Here is a 20,186-nt window from a genome sequence, read left to right as displayed (position 1 = left end):
AATGTAACGAAGCGAGCGCTCGTAGGAGAAACTAGAGTTTGATCACATGGCCCATTGCTCATGTATGAACCAAAATGGTGGCTAAGCATACCCATCTTATAGAGCCTTAATTGCAACAGCTGTTTAGCCACATTTGTTATGTGTGAAATGAATATTTGTCTTTGTGATTCCTCTGTGAATCACACTGAAGTTGTACCAAAATTAATTAATTTTTTTTCTTGTATCCCTTCACATATCCCCTCATAACAAGAAAGCAGCAGAGCCTCTGATCCTGTCTGTCCACCCCACTGATGTGTTAATTACACTTTACAACAAGTTTTGGTATCAGCACTTCCTTTGGATTTGCATTTCACACTTGACTTTGTGTAACAATTTCCCCATACTCATGTTTCTCATCTGATGTTGAGAGTGTCACCTCCTTCTTATCCTTCCATTTCAAACACTCAAACACAACAGACCATTGCATGAGGAGAAAGAGAGCTCTCATTTCTTTGGTTTGACTTGCTTTAGCTGCTTAGGCATATCTTTCCTAATTTGTCTTATAGTTCATACTGTCATTTTTTCAATAGTTCCTAAAACAAGTGGAGGGAACTGTGTCAGTTACCCATGTAAATTTGCCTGCAATGCCCACAGAAATCAGAACCCATTTCTAACACTACTCTTTGACTGACAAGATTTTTAGATAATAACAAAGGGATGTTTTCCTCTTTTCCAGTATTATTCTTCTTCAAGTGCCATATCCAGTCTCCCAGACATTGGTGAACACCCTGGAGAAAGCACCTCTTTCTTCAGCTATCTTGATGAGTTGTTCGGTGTTGTAGATGCAAGTCTAGTCTTTGATGTTTCGGACCCATGACATCGGTGGTCTACGAGCTCCTCGCTTACCTTCTATCTTTCCTTGTAATATGAGACGTAGAAGCCTGTACTTTTTACCTCGTAGAATATAGACTAAATAAGCTGTTTTCCTGGCTTTGATGATGTTTACCAGCTCATGCTCAGCTCTAGCTCCCTTTAACCCTTCATTATTGGTTACAAAATCTGTCCAGGGTATTCTGAGCATTCTCCTATGTATTTTACTTATAAGCATAGGAGCCAGCCACACACTTAAAGAAGCGTTCTTCTGTGTAACCACAATTCAAGGGCCGCTAATCTGTTCATGGAAGAAGCTGTGACAGTCCAGGTCTCTACTCCATTAAGCAGTGTTGACCAGACGTAATATCCCAACAGCTTTTGTCTGAGTTTGAGGTTTAGATTATTATCACAAAGAATGGCCTCATCTGTTGGAAAGACAATCTCGAAATCTCAATACAGCATCTGATTTCTTTTTTAGGGTCCACATTGTCTGTTATGGTATGTGATGTGAATTACTCATTCAATGTTTTGATTATTTAATGAAATGGAGACACCTTCACGATTGCTTCTGCTAAATACCATGAGGTATTTTGTAGTATTGAAGTTTAGACCATATTTTAAGCCTCTGTTATGAATTCTACTGAGCAATCCTTGAAGACCTTCAATGATGTTCCATATAATTAGGGTGTCATCTGCATATCTAATATTGTTTATGACAACTCCATTTACTTTCACACCTAGCTCAGTATCATGCAAGGCATCTTTGAAGATGTGATTGGCAGAGAGGTTGAATAGGAGCAGTGAAAGTATGCAACCTTGGTGTACTCCTCTTTTGATTATTTCTAAAGTTCTTGTTTGTCCAATCTTGACCGTGGCTTGCTTGTTCCAGTAAAGATTCTGTATGATGCAGTTATCTTTTATGTCTAACTGTTTATGCTGGAGAATCTTGATCAGTTTTTCATGCTTGACTCTCTTGAATGCCTTCTCATAATCAATGAAACAGACAAATACATCTTTGTGTTGTTCTCGGCATCTTTGAAGGAGAACATTGACACTGAACAAGGCCTCTCGAGTACCAAAACCATTTCTGAACCCCATTTGATTGTTGTCCATGCCCATTTCACACTTTGATCTTATGCATGTATGTACAATACACAAAAATATCTTCAGCATTAGGCTCATTAGATTTATAAGACTGTATTAATTACATTTCCTTGGGTGTGATTTCTTTGGTATGGCCGAGCTGAGTGGCTCAGACAGTTGAGGTGCTGGCCTTCTGACCCCAACTTGGCAGGTTCGAACCTGGCTCTGTCCGGTAGTATTTGAATGGGCTCAAATACATAAGTTATGCTATATGTGCTGTGGTGAATGCCTCTGGAATCATAGTGTGTGGACCACTTCCTGGCAAGTTGTAGTCCACCTTAAACAAAGTTACGCCAATGACAATTTCACTTGCTATTCAAAAGTCCAACAGCGATGGGATAAGGATGGTGGGAGCAGGTTTTGGGTGAAACTGGGAGCTTCTAGTCTGGACCTGCACGTTGGCGATAGATGTGTGATGGCTGCCTTCCTGAGACCTTGTGACTACTCAGGGATCTGGTCCTGCATCTATGACTGGGCAGGCCTATTTAGGATCACTGCTGCCCACCCCGAAGGGGAAAGGCCCTAGGAAATGTGGGCTAAACATCGGTAGTCACACTCGATCCCGTCTGGGAAACAACACTCAGAGGGTCGCCCCAATTCATGCGGTCAAAATCAATTGAAAATGAAGAACACAATTTTATCTGTAGGCATGTGGAATGTCAGAATGCTAATTGACCTGAAGGACAATAATAGGACCGAAAGAAGGACAGCTCTTATAGCTCTAATTACCCATGAGCTAGCAAGGCTAAACATTGACATCGCTGCTCTGAGTGAAATAAGACTATTAGGTGAAGGACAAATCAGTGTACCAAGTAGTGGTTACACCATCTTTTGAAAAGGGGAGGAAGGAGCAAATCGTATTCATGGTGTTGGTTTTGCGGTCAAGACAAAGTTAGTGTATGAACATCAACTTACACCAATTGCAGTAAATGAAAGGCTTATGACCCTACGTGTGCCTCTTTCTAAGGATAGTGCCATTACATTTATTTCTGCCTACGCTTCTACTCTAAACGATGAGGAAAATACAAAAAATCAGTTCTACCAACATCTGAACACAGTTCTCACATAGATGTCTGCAACAGATAAGAGCTTATTGCTTGGCGACTTCAACGCTAGAGTGGGTAATGATAACTGGCTATGGGAAGATATCATGGGAAATCAAGGTGTTGGGAATCGCAATTCAAATGGTCTATTACTACTTGGCCTGTGTGCTGAACATGAACTGTTTATCACAAATACACAAATCTGACTTCAAAACTACATGGATGCACCCTTGATCCAAGCAATGGTACATCATTGACTATGTCATTACCAGGCAATGCGATAGAAAAGATATTCTGATTACAAAGACTGCTAGAAACATTGATGACTGTTGGACAGACCATAAACTTCTTCTTAGTCGACTCAGGATTACTATCCATCAGAAACTATGTGTCCATCTTATGCATCCTTCCAGAAGAAAATTCAACACTGTTAAACTTCAGAATGAGGCTGTTGCCTCTGAATAGCAGAATTCAATTTTAAACCACTCGTCACATAACCCAGTCAAAAATAATTAGGGAAATAAAGAACAACTGGTGGCAACAAAAAGCCAAAGAACTACAAAACTTGTCAGATGCCAGGGATCTGCAAAATTTCTATACTGGACTAAAACAGATTTATGGACCTGTCTGTGCTTCATCAGAAAATCTGAAAGCTGCCGACAACACCACCATTCTTACAGACAATCAAGACATTCTGAGACGCTGGAAAGAGCAGTTCAATTTACTTTTAAATCGCAGTTCCACTGTTGCTGAAAATTTTCTTCAGAATGTCCCACAACATACTGTGCAACCTTGGATGTCAATGCCACCAACCTTTCATGAATATGACAAAGCTCTTCCCAGCCTCAAACCTAGAAAGGCTCCTGGACCGGACAATATTCCTCTAGAACTCATTCTTAAAGGAGGCCTACCTCTCAAAACGAGGCTCTTCTCTTTGATCTTAAGGATATGGGAAACCAAATACATACCTGCCAACATGAAGAACTCTATCATAGTCACCATCTTCAAAAACGGCGATCGAAGCATTTGTGGTAACTACCATGGCATATCCCTACTGTCTATAGTGGGTAAAATATTCGCCAGGATCCTGTTGAGTCGGCTTCAAACTCTATCTGAAAAGTTACGTCCTGAATTGCAATGTGGGTTTTGCACATCCAGGAGTACCACTGACATGATCTTCTGCACAAGACAGTTGCAGGAAAAATGCAAAGAACAACAGAAACCCTTGTTCTTGGTGTTTTATGACTTGGAAAAGGCCTTCAACACTGTGCCTAGAGATGCTACGTGGATGGTGTTAAGGCAGTTTGGCTGCCCCGAACATTTTGTTGGATTCGTCCGGGCTCTTCATGATGATATGTTTGGTCAGGTTCTCTATCAAAACAATGTGTCAGAAGAATTTCCTATTACTAATGGACTAAAGCAAGGTTGTGTGTTTGCACCTACACTGTTTGCCTTGTACCTGACAGCTATGCTTTATGAGACATCTGGCAACAATGCAGGTGTAGAAATTAGTTACAGACTTGATGGAGGGATTTTTAATCAGTCAAGACTCCGCTCTAAAAGTTGCCCATCTCACCTGGGTAACTAAACTGCAATATGCAGATGACAACGCTACTCCAGCTCATTCTCCGGAGGACTTGCAATTGTCAGTCAATTGCTTTAAGGCTGCTTACAAGCATTTTGGCCTGTCTATCAACATTCAGAAAACTAAGGTTTTAGCACAATCTGCTCCAGGAACTAGTTTGCCAGACTTCAACATTACCATCTCAGATACATCTCTGGAACAAGTAGACTTCTTTCCCTACTTTGGGAGTATTCTTTCGTCTCGTACCTCGGAGATGGATGTAGAAAATAGAATGCGAGCTGCTCATTGTGCATCTGATGTCTATTCTGCAATGTCTTTTCTAATAAAGACCTAAATATATCCACTAAACTGATGGTGTACCAAGCTGTCGTTGTCTCCACTTTATTGTATGGATGTGAAACATGGACTCTATACCACTATGACATCAAGAAATTTGAACGTTTTCACCAGCAAAGCTTAGGATCATTTTGAATACCAAATGGGAGGATTATGTCTCCAATGTTGTAGTAGCCTACTTGAAAGGGCACAAATGAACAGTATATAAGCTTCCATCATAGGTCACCAGCTTAGATGGACTGGTCATGTCCAACGCACGAATGACAATAGGCTACCCCATAAGTCATAAATGAAATTTATCAATCAAGAATAGGCTACCCCGACAGATACTATACAGTGAACTTAGTTCTGGTCAGAGGCCACGTGGTGCACCTCTGAAACGCTACAAGGATGAGCTCAAAAAAACCTTGAAGAGCACAAACACTGACCCCAGTGATTGACACACACTTGCTGAAGATCACCCTCGCTGGCGCGCAATTACACCCACTGCTGTATTGGAGTGTGAAACTGAGTGTCGAAGGCTCGTCTTAGAAAAAAACTCGGACACACTCAACCACATCCACCCCCTTCTCTCATGTGTGCCAAATGTGATCGCATGTTCTATGCAAGAATTGGCCTGATGAGTCATCAATGTCATTTACAAAAAACGGACTGTACAAGAATTGCAAGTGAAAATCATACACTCGGATAGGAATAGTGGCCAATGGTGATGGAAAATAAACCAAACCATTGTGGCAACACAAATGAAAATGTCCATTTACCATTTCACAGCAAAATGTTGTGCTTGGCAGTGCATAAAGATTTCATTTAATAACATTTCCCTACATAATTCAATGGAGGTTTCATTGTGAATAGTGTTCTGAGCCAATGGGCTTCTTTTTCTACTGTGGAAATTATTAACTCGATCCTTAGTTGGAGCTCTGGCATGTGCAGTGCTTCGTAAAACAGCACACCTACTTGGGCATCCTCTCCTAGGAACAGAACTCATTCCACGTAAGAAAAACAGAGAGAGAGAGATAAAGAGCATGCAAGCACGCATTGTTTGAATGTTCAAAATACACTATTGGTGAAGAGATTATTTTAAGGTTATTTAATGTTTTGATCCCTAAATATCTATTCTCATTTTATCTATTCTCATTTTAGCCTCCTTTCCTTCTGCATGATTAATATTTGTAAGCCTTTATATCATGTTAATTTATTACCACTATTCTTGTATCCATGCCTTTGTATTTGGGCCCCACTCTTCCCTGCATGTCGCACTCTGCCAAATTTGAAACACATCTGTTTTCAGATTGAATAACTCAATTATGTCCCTTCGGGCATTGTATCCAGGAACACAGTTCCTAAAATTAATTATTTTGTCACTAAGCTCACACGTGACTGGAAAAGACCTCTGATCAAGTGCCATACAAGTTGAGCTGGTTTGCCCTCCATGAGCACAGAGTACCTGAAAAGCTCTGTGATAAGCTCTGCTCTACAATGATCTGAAGAGTCAGCTGCTCGATTATTGGGTGGTTTTCCTGTTTCTGTGGGAGTACATCCGGGATCTGCTCTTCGCCTCTCCACTTCATCAGAGTCATGGAGGCCATCACAAGAGATCTGCAGAAAACTGCACCTTAAACTCTACTCTGCGCTGACAATGTTGTTATCAGCCTCTAGAATGGACACCTTGCAGAAGTTGGCCTATGGCTCAACATGGAGAAAACAGAATATCTCACTGCAGATGTTAATGATCCAGATACCATCAGAAGTACTAGTGTTGACCTACCAAGAACAAAGATTTTTTAAGTAACTTAGCTCAATAATTACTGCTGACAGAAACCTCAGTGCAGAATTAACAGCTTGAACAATGCATGGTTTAAATGGCAACCTGTGACTGGTGTACTCTGTGACAGGAAGATTAAAGACAAGCTAAGTCAAATATATACAGTTCTGTAGTCTACCCAGTAGCCTTGTATGGTACTGAATGCTGGTCTTCATCAAAAGAAGTAAAATGATGACTTGCCATCATGGGAATGAGAATGCTCAAGTGGACATCTGGTCTGACACTGCACGATCACGTCACAAATGATGAAGTTCGCAGGTGATATGGAGTGGCACCAATCATTGAAAAAAATGCGAGAAAGCCTACTACACAGTTATGGGCATGTACTTCAAGCAGAAGCAGCAACAGTAGCAAAAACCAGTTTTACTTTCCAAGTAGATGGGAAATGGCTGGTAGGAAGACCACAGCAGGATTGGCTTGACACCTGCATGAAGATCTTGAGGTTACAGGCTTGCATCCTGATCAGACACACAATTGTATAGCGCAGCAACAGACAGCCAAAACACCAGACCTGCCAGTACGTGGGATAAATGCTAAGGTAGAAGAAAACTTCAACCACCTCTGCCAGGTAAGAACCTGTAATCTTGGACACTTACCATTGATTCAGAGATAGAGCATTTGAACACATATGGTATGAGTATAATAGAGAAGAAAGAGAACAAATAACAAATATCAGATTGAAGTTCAGTGGCTAGATTTCCTTTTTTTAAATTTGTTGTATGTCACATCAACACAGACAGATCATATGGCGATGATGATATAGGACAGGGTTATGACTAGGAAGCAAATGACTATGGTCTTAATAAAGGAACAATTCGAGCAAACATTTATTTACCCTTAAATGAGAAAGGAATTAATTTGGTGGACATATTATTTTGTTCTCTCCATTTTTTCTGCCATAAGTGACCAGCATTTGAAGTAATGAAACGTCATATGGCTTTTAGTGCCGGGATATCCAGGACGGGTTCGGCTCGCCAGGTGCAGGTCTTTCTATTTGACTCCCATAGGCAACCTGCGCGTCATGATGAGGATGAAATGATGATGAAGACAACACATACACCCAGCCCCCGTGCCGTAGGAATTAACCAATTAAGGTTAAAATCCCCGACCCGGCCGGGAATCAAACCCGGTATCCTCTGAACCGAAGGCCAGTACGCTGACCGTTCTCGCAACGAGTCGGACAGTATTTGAAGTGACAGCATAGTTTTGCATGACATCATTAGAGGTAACTTCTATCTGTGCTTGCAAGTAACTAATGTGCTGTAGCACAACAATAGAAATGAAACTACACATTACACCTGTGCACAGTTTGTGTATTACTTAATTGTTATTTGGAAGTGAAGTAGTTCAATGCTGTGTTTTAATATCTAAACAAAATGCCCCAACAGTGATATGTTTATAAATGTAATTCATTGTGCGAGAAAGCTATCTCTATGCTGCCTTTCCGCCAGTTTCTTGATTGTGAAAAATCAACTAGATTCAAGTTATGGGAATGCACAGTAATCAGACAAGGATTTAAGCCTACAAAATGCAACGTCCTTTGTTCTAAGTATTTTGATGTGAATGATTTTGAAGAATCTTCTCTTCTACAAAGAAAGTTGATGCCGACTCAAAAATTTCAGGGATTGTTGAAAAAATACTGCCTATGCAAAGCTGTAATTAAAGGGAGAAACTAAAGAAAACCAAATTGCCCATTAGTCTCTTCTTATTAAAGAAAAGTAGTAGAAGAAGCTACAGCTAGCATGAGCCAGGATTTTCAAGAAATGGAATGTAAAGACATTGACATAGAAATGATAGTGACAGTTCCAGAATTTGGTGGCGGTGATAAAGAAAAGGAGAACTTAGGTTGAAAACTCTCTGTAAAGTTGACTACTTCAATGACGGTGACCCACCTGATTTAGACACATCTTTTACAATCTCCAAAGAAGACACTACTTCTGCTGAAAAGAGAAATGCAAGTACAAAATAAAGTGGGAGGGAAATGTTTCTTTCAAAGTGTTCAATGTATCAAGGTTCAAGTGTAGAGTATCAAAATTATCATGTAATGAAATACAGTCTGCATTTTCCCTAACCTTATCTATAACCTTTCTTTAATGGCAACATGCGCATACATTCATTTTCGGTAAGCGTATTACACATAAATTACACTCACACCATTCTTTCTTCCACTCCAGTTCTGGAGAGTCGTTTTTTTATTTACTGCTTCCACTTGCAATGAATGGGCTATATTTAAAAGTCATGATAAACAACTGTGTCAGCAGCAAACTTCTCCCCTATTAACGTAACAGGAGTAGAAAGAACTCATGGATACGAATAAAGGTCGAAGCCTGACTCAACTCACCGTTAATGACGTCTGTGGTTTCAGAGTAATACAGTATCTGAATAACTCTGCAATTACTGTACTGAATGGGATGGGACACAAATAGTTCATTTTCAAATTAAATTCCCTCTTCTTTCTGATGTTCAATTAAAAATCAATTTTTAATCCTAACCGCTCATTTAAGGTACAGCCCCAATATATGCCTGCTATGAAAATGGGAAACCATTAGGGCTGTCAACAGTATGGTCTGTATCCACCATCTCCCACATGCAAGCACACAGCTATGTGACTCACCCCAAGTAGCCAACTCACACTGTATTTATTAAAATGGAGATAAAAGAAAGATATGAATTTAATACCAAAATGAAAAAAACTGATCAAAAAGGAACATACGTTCCCTGAGTAAACAGACACTGAACTCAGAACTGTCAACCAAAAAGTGAATGAAGAGAGCAGCAGTAGTCTTGCCATCAGTTAATGGTGCTGCTTTGTTTGCTTCCTTGTCTTTATATAAAGTAATTTTCTCATGGAACTGGAGTGTTCATCTGGTGAAAAAAAGAATTTGTAAGCTACTAAAAGTTAAGGATGAGGAACAAGATATTGATGTTTCTGGGGTGTACAGATCCGGTAAGGCTGGCACTGACCCTGATGCGGAATTATTTGATAAGATAATCAGCTATGTGGGGGATGACACAGAAAGGAACATTATTGCAGTGGGTGATCTGTACTTACCAATCATTAACTGGAAAGGGAATGCAAACAGAAAGCATAACTAACAAATGGTGAATAATATGGGAACAACAGCTGAATCAGAAAGTGATGGAACCAACTACTGATAAAACCAGATGAGTTCTACAGAGGCATGGGGAGATTTTTAGAAAGCAATTATGATCAATGGAAAATGATAAATAAAACTGTAAACAGCAAATGGGATGGGTTTAAAGCAATTGTTGAGGAGTGTGAAGACAGATATGTTCCTTTAAAAGTGGTAGGGACCCACTATATTCCAATAGGGAAATAAAGAGGTTAAGGAGGTGCAGATTAGGAAGAAATAGAGTTGGGAATGCTTGCGGGAGTAGGGAGAGATTGAAGGAGCTTACTAGGAAACTTAATTACCGAAAAAATCAGCTAAGGATAACATGATGGCAAACATAACTGGCAGCCACATGAATTTCAAGGAACAATGGAGGGATATGAATAGACACTTTAAGGAAGAAACAGGTTCCAAAAAGGACATTCCAGCGATCATTAATGAACAAGGGGAGTATATGTATGAGGACTTACAGAAGGCAGAAGTATTCAGTCAGCAGTATGTAAAGGTTATTGGATATCAAGATAATGTCCAGATAGAGGAGGTGTCTAATACTGGCAAATTACTGACATTTATCTGTGAAAATAAAGAAATTTACAATAAGATACAAAAGTTGAAAGCTAGAAAAGCAGCGTGGAAGATAAGATTTCTGGGGATATATTAAAGGATATGGGTTGGTATATAGTGTCATATCTGAAATATTTATTTGTTTACTGATTGCATGAAGGAGTGATACCAAATGAATGGAGAGTTCCAATAGCACCCCCAATGTATAAGGGAAAGGGTGACAAACATAAAGCGGATAATTACAGGCCAGTCAGCTTGACATGTGTTGTTTGTAAACTCTGGTAAAGCATTCCTTCTGATTATATTAGACATGTTTGAAAAATTACTAACTGGTTTGATACAAGGCAGTTCAAGTTTAGAAAACTTATCCCAGTGAAGCTTAACTTGTAGGATTCCAACAAGATGATAGGGGGGAAGGGGGTCTCACAGGGCAGTGTTATTGAACCTTCATCATATATATATAAATGATAAGAGTCTTACCCACAAAAATCCTAAGAATTGGAACAACACAGCTGGAGATTTGAAACTAAGAAGTGAATTGCTCAGAAAGAGTGGGTGTTCCTCAGGATGATAACCCTCAGCAACTGGATGGCAATGTTTGCCATCACTGTGGAAGAATTTGTGGCTCAAGGATTGGCCACCACAGTCACCTAAGAACTCACAGAGCCCTCCCATGGCGCAACAGCTCCAAAGGGCCTTGGCCTACCAAGCGACCGCTGCTGAGCCTGAAGGCCTGCAGATTCAGAGTTGTCATGTGGTCAGCATGACAAATCCTCATGGCCTTTATTCTTGGCTCTCTAGACCGGGGTCGCCATCTCACAATCAGATAGCACCTCAATTGTAATCACGTAGGCTGAGTGGACCTTGAACCATTCCTCAGATCCAGGTAAAAATCCCTGACCTAGTTGGGAATCAAACCCAGGGCCTCCGGGTAAGAGGTAGGCATGCTACGCCTACAGTGCGGGGCCAACAAGAACTCACAGCCATACCAGTACCATCTAAGGAAGACAATCACACTTGACAGCGAGTGATAGCTTATCATTAAATGAGAGGAGTAAAGAACTGGGATCACAGATAAGGCTATTTTCGGATGATGTTATACTGTACATAATAGAAAATGAGTTGCAAGACTGTGAATAACTACAGTGGGACTTAGACAATGTGAGATGGACAGCAGATAATTGTATGATGGTGAATATAATTTTCACAAAGAAGAAAAGTCCTCTCAGTTTTAATTACTGTGTTGATGGAGTGATAGTACCTCATGGAAAACACTGTTAATATAAGAAATGATCTTGATTGGGGTAATCATATTAACAACGTTGTTAAGATAGGTTACAGATCTCTTCACATGGTTATGAGAGTATTTAGGGGTTGTAGTAAGGATGTAAAGGAGAGGGTGTATAACTCTTTGCTAAGATTCCCAAAGTGTATGATTTCAATATATGGGACCCATATCAGGACTACTTGATATAAGAACTGGAAAAGATTCAAAGGAAAACAGCACGATTTGTTCCAGGTGATTTCCGACAAAGGAGTAGTTGTTATGAAAATATTGCAAACTTTCGGCTGGGAAGACTTGGGAACAAGGAGATGAGATGCTTGACTATGTGGTATGTTATGAGCTGTCAGTGGAGAGATGGTGTTGAATGACAGTAGTAGACAGATAAGCTTGAGCGAAGCTTTTTAATAATGCTATTTAATGCTATTTGTTTTACGTCCCACTAACTACTTTCTAAGGTCTTCGGAGACGCCGAGGTGCTGGAATTTAGTCCCGCAGGAGTTCTTTTACGTGCCAGTAAATCTACCGACACGGGGCTGTCGTATTTGAGCACCTTCAAATACCACCGGACTAAGCCAGGATCAAACGAGCGGAGCTTTTAAAGGTAGGAAAGATCAGAAGATAAAGTTGGAATTCCAGAGAACAAATTGAGGCAAATATTCATTTATAGGAGACAAAGAGTAAGGGATTGTAATAAGTTATCAAGGGAAATGTTCGATAAATTTTCAAGTTATTTGAAAATTTTCAAGAAAGTACTAGATAAAAAAATGATAGGGATTAAAATTGACTTTCAAACTATTAGGTCATGTTACGTACATTCAGTATGTGTTGAAGAGATGTTAAGAACAGAAAGAAAATGGCCAAGCGGACATCAGTGGAATCCGAACCCTCAAACTCCTGATTTTGCATCGGTTGCTCTACCAATTGAGCTACGGTGGCCTAGGTCATCTTTTTTCTGTTGGAAAGGACCTAAGCTACAGGTCTGGCACTACTGCCATCACTGTAGAAGTGCATTCAAGTCGCCTGTTGTGGGCCAAGTCAATGAATATTGAATTTTCACAACCGCATTGTAATCAAAATAGACTTTCAAACTATTAGGTCATGTTACATACATTTAGTACATGTTGAAGAGGGAATCTGGTATGTGGGCAACAGAAATAAATGCAGATCTTTGATGATTGATTGATTGATTGATTGAGTGATTGATTGATTCATTGACTGATTGACCAGAATCATCATAGTTACCAAGGGTTCAAATCAAAAGAAAAATGAACCAATGAATTCTACAAACTCTTTGCTCTCATCTTTATGGTAACAGGTGTACTGTTAATTCTGAGCAATGAAATATGGGTCAATGTTTTCCTGTTCCACTGGGTTCATTTGAATTCCCTAGTTCAAACTAGAGCCCTACCCTGCTTACTGGAGTGATGGATTGTTGATATTGAGCTTGTATAACCATATGATAGATGTACTATTCATGGGCCCTACAGCATTGTTCAGCAATGCTTCTATAAAGTGGAAATAAAATTGTACTTTAATATGACTATTGTTATCACCATCTAAGCCACAGGACTCCAGTTAAATATGGAATCCACACACATTGGCCAGGATTCGAACTGGGGGCTATCTTGGTGAGAAACCAATGACTAAATCACTCAGCTTATCATGTCCCCTTAAAATGTGCTTCATTATTGTTAATACTGTGATAAAAGTTATGTTGGCATTATATATACATAGGTGGATCAAAAGTTAGTAGCACTAACGTGCCGCAGCAGCGCGCTGTGTGTCGCAAACATGGGCACAGCGGAGAAAGGGACAGACACTGCCCACACGTCTGTTAAGCAGGTTGCTGTGGTGTGAATAGCGGCTAAATGCAATGGCGTGTCAACTGGACATTCACTCCAAATATGAGGTGCGTGTGACAATCCGATTCCTATGGGCCAAAAGGAAGATTGCACAGACATTCATTGTGAAATTAGTGCTCTGTATGGAGAGCGGGCCATTTCCCGGGAAGGTATCATAAAGTGGTGCCAGCAATTCGAAGCCGGACGCACAGATATCACGGACAACCATTGTGAAGGCAGGCCCACAACGTCCAGGACCCGTGCAAAGGTCAACAGTGTGAATGCGATCATTAGACAGAACCGGCACATTAAACTGAGAGAAATCGCAACACAGCTGAACATGGAAATTCTAAGTTCCCAAGGAGGGAATTAGATACTTTTCCACCAATACAGCATGTCAAAAAGTCAGATCAGATGTAAGACTTTTCAGGCGTTTGCTCTATTAACCAGCGTTTTGTCTTAAGTCTGACACTAGACTCATCAGAGTGGGATGTGTCAGACCCTACCCACTGATGCTGGGCAATAATTCCATTGTGGAGTTTTATCTCCCGTATGCAGTTATCAGACTGTGCCTCTTATATAGGGCTTCTGATAAGTTCACCTGCATACACCCCAGCGTCAGTGGGTAGGGTCTGACACATCCCACTCTGATGAGACTAGCGTCAGACCTAAGACGAAACGCTGGTTGATAGAGTAAACGCCTAATAAGTCTTACATCTAAACAGCTGAACATGTCGTATGGCAGTGTGTTCGCCATTGTTCACGAGGACCTTGGATATCGTAAGCTGTGTCAAAGATGCTCACGTATGAGCACAAGGGACATCATTTCCAATCCTCCTTGGCATTTTTGCAACATATGCTGCAGACGGCAACGGGTTTCTGCGGCGAATCGTCACAGGCAACAAAACGTGGGTACACCACTTCACCCCCGAAATGAAGCAAACATCAATGGAATGGGTGCAGCCCTCATCTCCACAATGAAAGAAGGCCAAGGTTCAACCTTCAGCCGGTAAGGTTATGGCGACATTGTTCTTTGACATGGAGGGTTTGCCAACGTGAAATTCATGCCAAAAGGAACGACGATCAACACCGCGTCGTATTGTCAAATGTTGCACCGGTGTGTAAAGCGATTAAAGAGAAGTGCAGGGGGAAATTGAGCGCCGGTGCACGATAACGCAACACCTCACAAGGCCCACCAAACGAGAGAACTGCTGCAGCATTTCAAGTGGGAAGTCTGGCAACATCCACCCTACAGTCCTGACCTAGCGCCATGTGACTTTCATCTGTTCAGTAATCTCAAAACAGAGCTTGGTGGTCGACGTTTCCAGACCGTTTGGGAGGTGAAGACCGCTTTCTCTGAGTGGTTGCAGAACACTGAAGGAAATTTCTATGCATCCAGCATCGACAAGTTGGTTGTGCGTTCGCAGAAATGTTTGGAGTCTCTTGGAAACTATATAGAAAAGTGACGTTACAGTGTATGTTGTTACAGTCGTGTTGCTGTTGTATAGGTGGTGTAATAAATGGCCATAACTGGGAAGTGCAACTTATTTTCTGATCTGTCCTTGTATATATGTCGCCAGTGATTTAACGTCGCACCAATTCAGACAGATGTTTTGGTGGTGATCGGATAGGAAAGGGCAAGGACCAAAAAGGAAGTGACCATGACCTTAATTTTCAGCTTCTGCATTTGCCTGGTATGAAAATAGGAAACCACGGAAATCCATGGAAAATAATCTTAAGGGCCGCCAACGGTGCAGTTCAAACTCACCATCTCCTGAATGCGAGCTAACAGCTACATAGCCTGTAAACATTTATGAATTAAAAACGTCCAGTGATTTAGTGTTTGAAACAAGGAACAAACAAGTATAGTTCCCAAGAATAAAGTAATGATTTTGAGGTTAAATTTATTGATCAGGAGTACTTTTCTTTTTAACATGATTTCCTTTTTCAAATTTATTTATTTATATATCATCATATGTATATTTAATCAACCTACATATTTCCTGAGATAGAGGAATGGAGCCTACCCAACTACTGTAATAATAATAAACACAAACTAAACTTTATCACTGCTGTAAATATAAATTTGTTCTCTTTTACTCTTATGACTTGCAAGTTACCTCACAGAATATATCCTGGTGATAGAGGTAAAGCGTGTAGAGAGGCTGTGACGACCCATAGCATTTCCTGCCACCATACTCACTACAATCTGTACTCCATCAAGCCCAACCCACTCCAAGTTATTGTCGTAGAATCCATTGTAGGTGATCACCTGGTGGAATAAAAGATACATTAGTTCTAAATTTTTGGCATTGACATTCTAAACAATGATTAGAACTCAGATCCAAAACCTGAATATTACCTATTAATTAGCAAAAGACCATATTAACTAATGATAATCTGTCACGACTTTTTGTCCCTGGTGTGAAATAAAAACATTCCATCAAACTCAAAAAATTGTCATTCAAGGATGTTTCAGTCTGAGAAGAATGTAAATGATGATCATACTGCTTGAAAAGTATTATTTTTGGAAGTGATATTAATCAAAAGTCTGTCTTACCTGTTGTAGGAAAGCAACAAGCATGCTGGTGCCCCATTTATCTGGGCGAGCCAGATTCAAATCTTTGAAGTACAGTATCAGACGTTCACTGTTTCGTGGTCGGTACACACGACCAGTATTACTAGAAATCACCATACACACCTATAAACACAGAAAATTTATCTTCTTCTTGATTTAGCTTATTATGCAATGTTATTTTAATAGCAGTATCAGAATATCTATACAACTGATAAACTAGGATATGGAATTATTATAACAATAACAATCTTACAAGTTATAAATCTCCTTTTTCAACCATATTGGAGTTCAGAGTAATAAATTATTATATTTATAATATATTTGAAGAACCACCTTTCCAATACACAAAATCCTTATGTTTAGGATGAAACCATTAAATCACAAATTGGACATGTTTTGCTCAATCTTAGTGAGCATCATCAGCAATAAATTATAAATATAAATATAATAATATAATAATAACAATCTTTCCATGCCACAATTATGATAATGGCATACAGTGAAACTTGGCTAAGAAGTTTTCCCGCCAAAGAAGTGTGATATTCTTGGTCCCTTGAACAGTTGCATTAAGATATATGTATACTTTTCCCGTTTAAAGTGTTCTGTTGTAAATATATTTCCCGGTTAAACAGTTCAGATTTCAGAGCCCCTTGAGATAGAAAACGTCCGCTCAAAGCAGCCCATGGTTAGAACCCTCCAGTCTCCGCACAAGTTGCACCCTGTGTTAGACCGTTCGCATGCTCGCAGTTTGTCTCTGGTGTCACGGAATCTGTGCGGGCTTGCCAATGCCATATATTGTCACGCTATGACAACACGGACACCAGATGCTCACTCTCACCTTGTGGAATCGAATCGAACCCATCAGTCCAAATTTCCACTCCACCGTTCCATCTAGCAGAACAGAATCGAACGGGATTCAATGTGGGAAACATAAAGCACGCAATGGATGGTTTGATAAAACTTTAATGCAGTAATTTGCGGGCCGCGACAGGGTGAAGTCATTAATCGAGGTGGCCTGAACATTAATTAAAAACCGTAAAGTGTATTTGTCCACAACATTACTGTTAATCTACCACAAAACTGAATACTCTAACCTGTTTGATTTTTCATTCCCTTGCTTATTTACTTCCAGGCATTCTCTCTTATGCTGTTGTTGCAATAATACTTATGGGTCTTGCCGTAGAGGAAATTACGTTTTTGAACTAAACTGATAAGATTTTCCTTGTCCATTATTAGTGAGGTGAACAAAAACAACTTCCCGACTCTATGCAGGAAACAGCCAACTTGCCAGCAGCCAGCTGATACACATGCTGCCAAACAGCCGGCCGAAAGATCCCGATCGTTTACGAAGTTGAACGAATGTTGACAACCATCTGGGTGTTGGTGGGAGGCACACAGAGGCATTGCAATACCATGTGTTGGCATAAAATTGAAAGTTATTTTTAATTTTACTTTTATACGAGCTAAACATTGTATTATTGTGTCACTCGTAATTATTACATCACATTATTAGAACGTAGCACATGGATGAGGAGACATGAAATAAAATTCTCGCGGAGAAAGAAACCGTTTACATTTAGATGTGATAGCATTGCTACTGCGCCTTTATCACTCCCACATAACACCCCAGATACTTTTCCATGCACTCATTTCTGCAACTTCAAACCTGTGTTTCTTTTCCTCATTACCTATAGCATGAAGAGGATTGAAGCGGGAAAATAAACTCAATACTTGGCCATGCAGTACTTGCGAAACAGCCAGAAACTACGCCCGTTCCCATGACAACCAGTAGGAATGCAGGGGCGATTTAGGCCTAGGTTCTAAGAATCTCTAAGAGTAAGTTGCCAGATTTCCCATTTACTGCCATTATCGTTGAAGCAGGTGTCGGGGGTGTGAGGGAGATAGAAAGCACATGCTAACAAACTGTAGTACACGTCTTGTCTTTGCGTCTTGTAAGCCTAAGCTATGGATTGCCAAGCATAGTGTAGCGTCGTAATTAGTATGAATAGGAGTCGGTGAAGTTAGTTGTACTTGTAATATCAACGTACAAACATTTCAGGTGAAAATGAGCGGAACTCAGAGGAAAGAGTTCAAGCGAAAGGCACTAACAATAAAAGACAAAGTGGAGATTATAAGGAAAGTGGAGTCATCTACACTTTCCCGTGTTGCTTTAGCAAAGGAGCTGGGGATGCCGCCGTCTACTTTGAACGTCATTATAGCGAAGAAAGAAGAGATCTTTGCTTCTACAGGGAATACTTCAGCAAATTGTAAGGAAGTTAAATCTGAAAAGTACGATGAAATAGAACAAGCTCTGCTAATATGGTTTAAACAGCAGCGAAGTTTAAACATACCTCTCAGTGGGACTATTGTGCAGGAGAAAGCTGCATGCAAATTAAGGATACTGTTTACCACATCCAACGGGTGGCTGGACCGCTTTAAAAATCGAGCCAGCATCGTTTACAAAACAATTTGTGGCGAAGCAGAGAGAGTAAGTGCAGAGGAAAGGGAAGCGTGGAAGGAAACGGTTCTGCCTGCTAAAATAAGCAAACCTTGGAACGTTTTTATATAATATGTTCCCTTCTCTTATCAAATATATTTATATGTTATATGTTCAATTATTTTACTTTATCTCTAAAAATATTGTCATGATAATGAATTTTTATATTGTGGCTTTCTGTTAGCAGCTCTTATATATCGGCCTATTTTGGTATTGTTCACAAACAAGGAAATCTGTTGGCTGTTTGTTTCACATGTATTTCAAAGTACAGAATAAGTTTTTGGGCATTACCCCTTTTAAGAAGTTTCCTGCTTAAGAAGGTTTTCTTTGCAGTCCCTTGAAAAACTTCTTAACAGAGTTTCACTGTATAACAATTTTTTAAACATTTATCTTCTAGGTCAAACATGTGTTTTGAGCAATGAGTACATATTTTAACAATGACTGCAATTTTAATTCAGCCAGCATTTGGACAAATAGTCAAATTTTACATCTTTTAGTGGCTCTATAGCTGGGCAGATGATTAGCTCAGTGGCATAGCTCCTGGTTTCCCAAATGGAAAGCTGAGTTTCAAATCCTGGCTGATTCTGGGTGGATATTTTCATCTCAAAAATCAAATGGCATCAGGAAAGGCATTCGATCTTAAAAAAAGCCCCCACTAAAACCAAAATGAGCTGGGGTGGTTCCAGCAAACCCAGAAATAACTGGGATAAGCTGAAGAAAGTTAAGTGGCTTTTTAACTGGACCTTTGTCTGCAGGATTTCCTCAGTTCAATTCAGATCACCCATGTGAATCTGCAATCTATGCGATAGTTTTGTATTTGTTTCATCAGTGAAGTGTTTATAAGGCATTTATAAACACACAGTACGATCTACGAGGCTTGGGCAATGAAAGTAAAGCGATAATCTGTCTTGACGTTGCCAAAGCAACGGTCTCGAACTTCAGCGAGCGCAGGTCAGCTGTTTTGTTCGTAAACATGGCGGGATTGAATACTGCAAATACTGAAACTGAACTGAATATAGGCAAAGATAGTGAAACAGAATCCGTGAGTAGGGGTGGAGGTGAATTTTTAGTGAGTGAATAACATATCAGCGCAGATAATTTTAGTGTTAAAACAGATATCAAGAAATCAGACCTGATAGCAATACCGCAGCAATTCAGGTAACTCCGACATGACGTTTCGTTACTCTGAATGATTATATGGATGACGTTGAACCTGTCCATAATTTTTAAGAGTATTAGGAGAAACAGATTATTTTTTACACATGTTGGGATGAGACAAACTATTCAGTGACATAGCTTATTGGATATATATCAATGCAGCATTCAAACAGGCACATTCTGGTATAATAGATACGGAATAGAAAGACACTCAGAGGAACTAAAAGCTTATGTACATGGACATCATTCAACTTCCAGAATCATGTGATTATTGGCGCTCTAGAATTGATTGCTAACAAAATCATGGAATTTTAATCATGAATAGTTCATTTCTGTGGTTTGTCA

The 20,186-nt window shown here is 39.9% G+C and overlaps 1 protein-coding gene across 1 annotated transcript in view; it reads right to left on the bottom strand.

Annotated features, from left to right (window-relative positions):
- The window catches only part of btv (beethoven), a 594,436-nt gene that overhangs the window by 225,911 nt on the left and 348,339 nt on the right, over window positions 1-20,186 (bottom strand). The window contains exons 42-43 of the mRNA XM_068226811.1: window positions 16,169-16,309; window positions 15,729-15,880 (exon numbers count right to left, since the gene is read on the bottom strand). Of these exons, the coding sequence (XP_068082912.1) occupies window positions 15,729-15,880; window positions 16,169-16,309 (293 nt within the window). The remainder of the gene's footprint in view (window positions 1-15,728; window positions 15,881-16,168; window positions 16,310-20,186) is intronic.

This window comes from Anabrus simplex, chromosome 3 (genome assembly GCF_040414725.1).
Source record: "Anabrus simplex isolate iqAnaSimp1 chromosome 3, ASM4041472v1, whole genome shotgun sequence".
Taxonomy (NCBI): domain Eukaryota; kingdom Metazoa; phylum Arthropoda; class Insecta; order Orthoptera; family Tettigoniidae; genus Anabrus; species Anabrus simplex.
The sequence above is the reverse complement of the archived record's forward strand: the minus strand, read 5'-3'. Positions and strand labels throughout refer to the sequence as shown.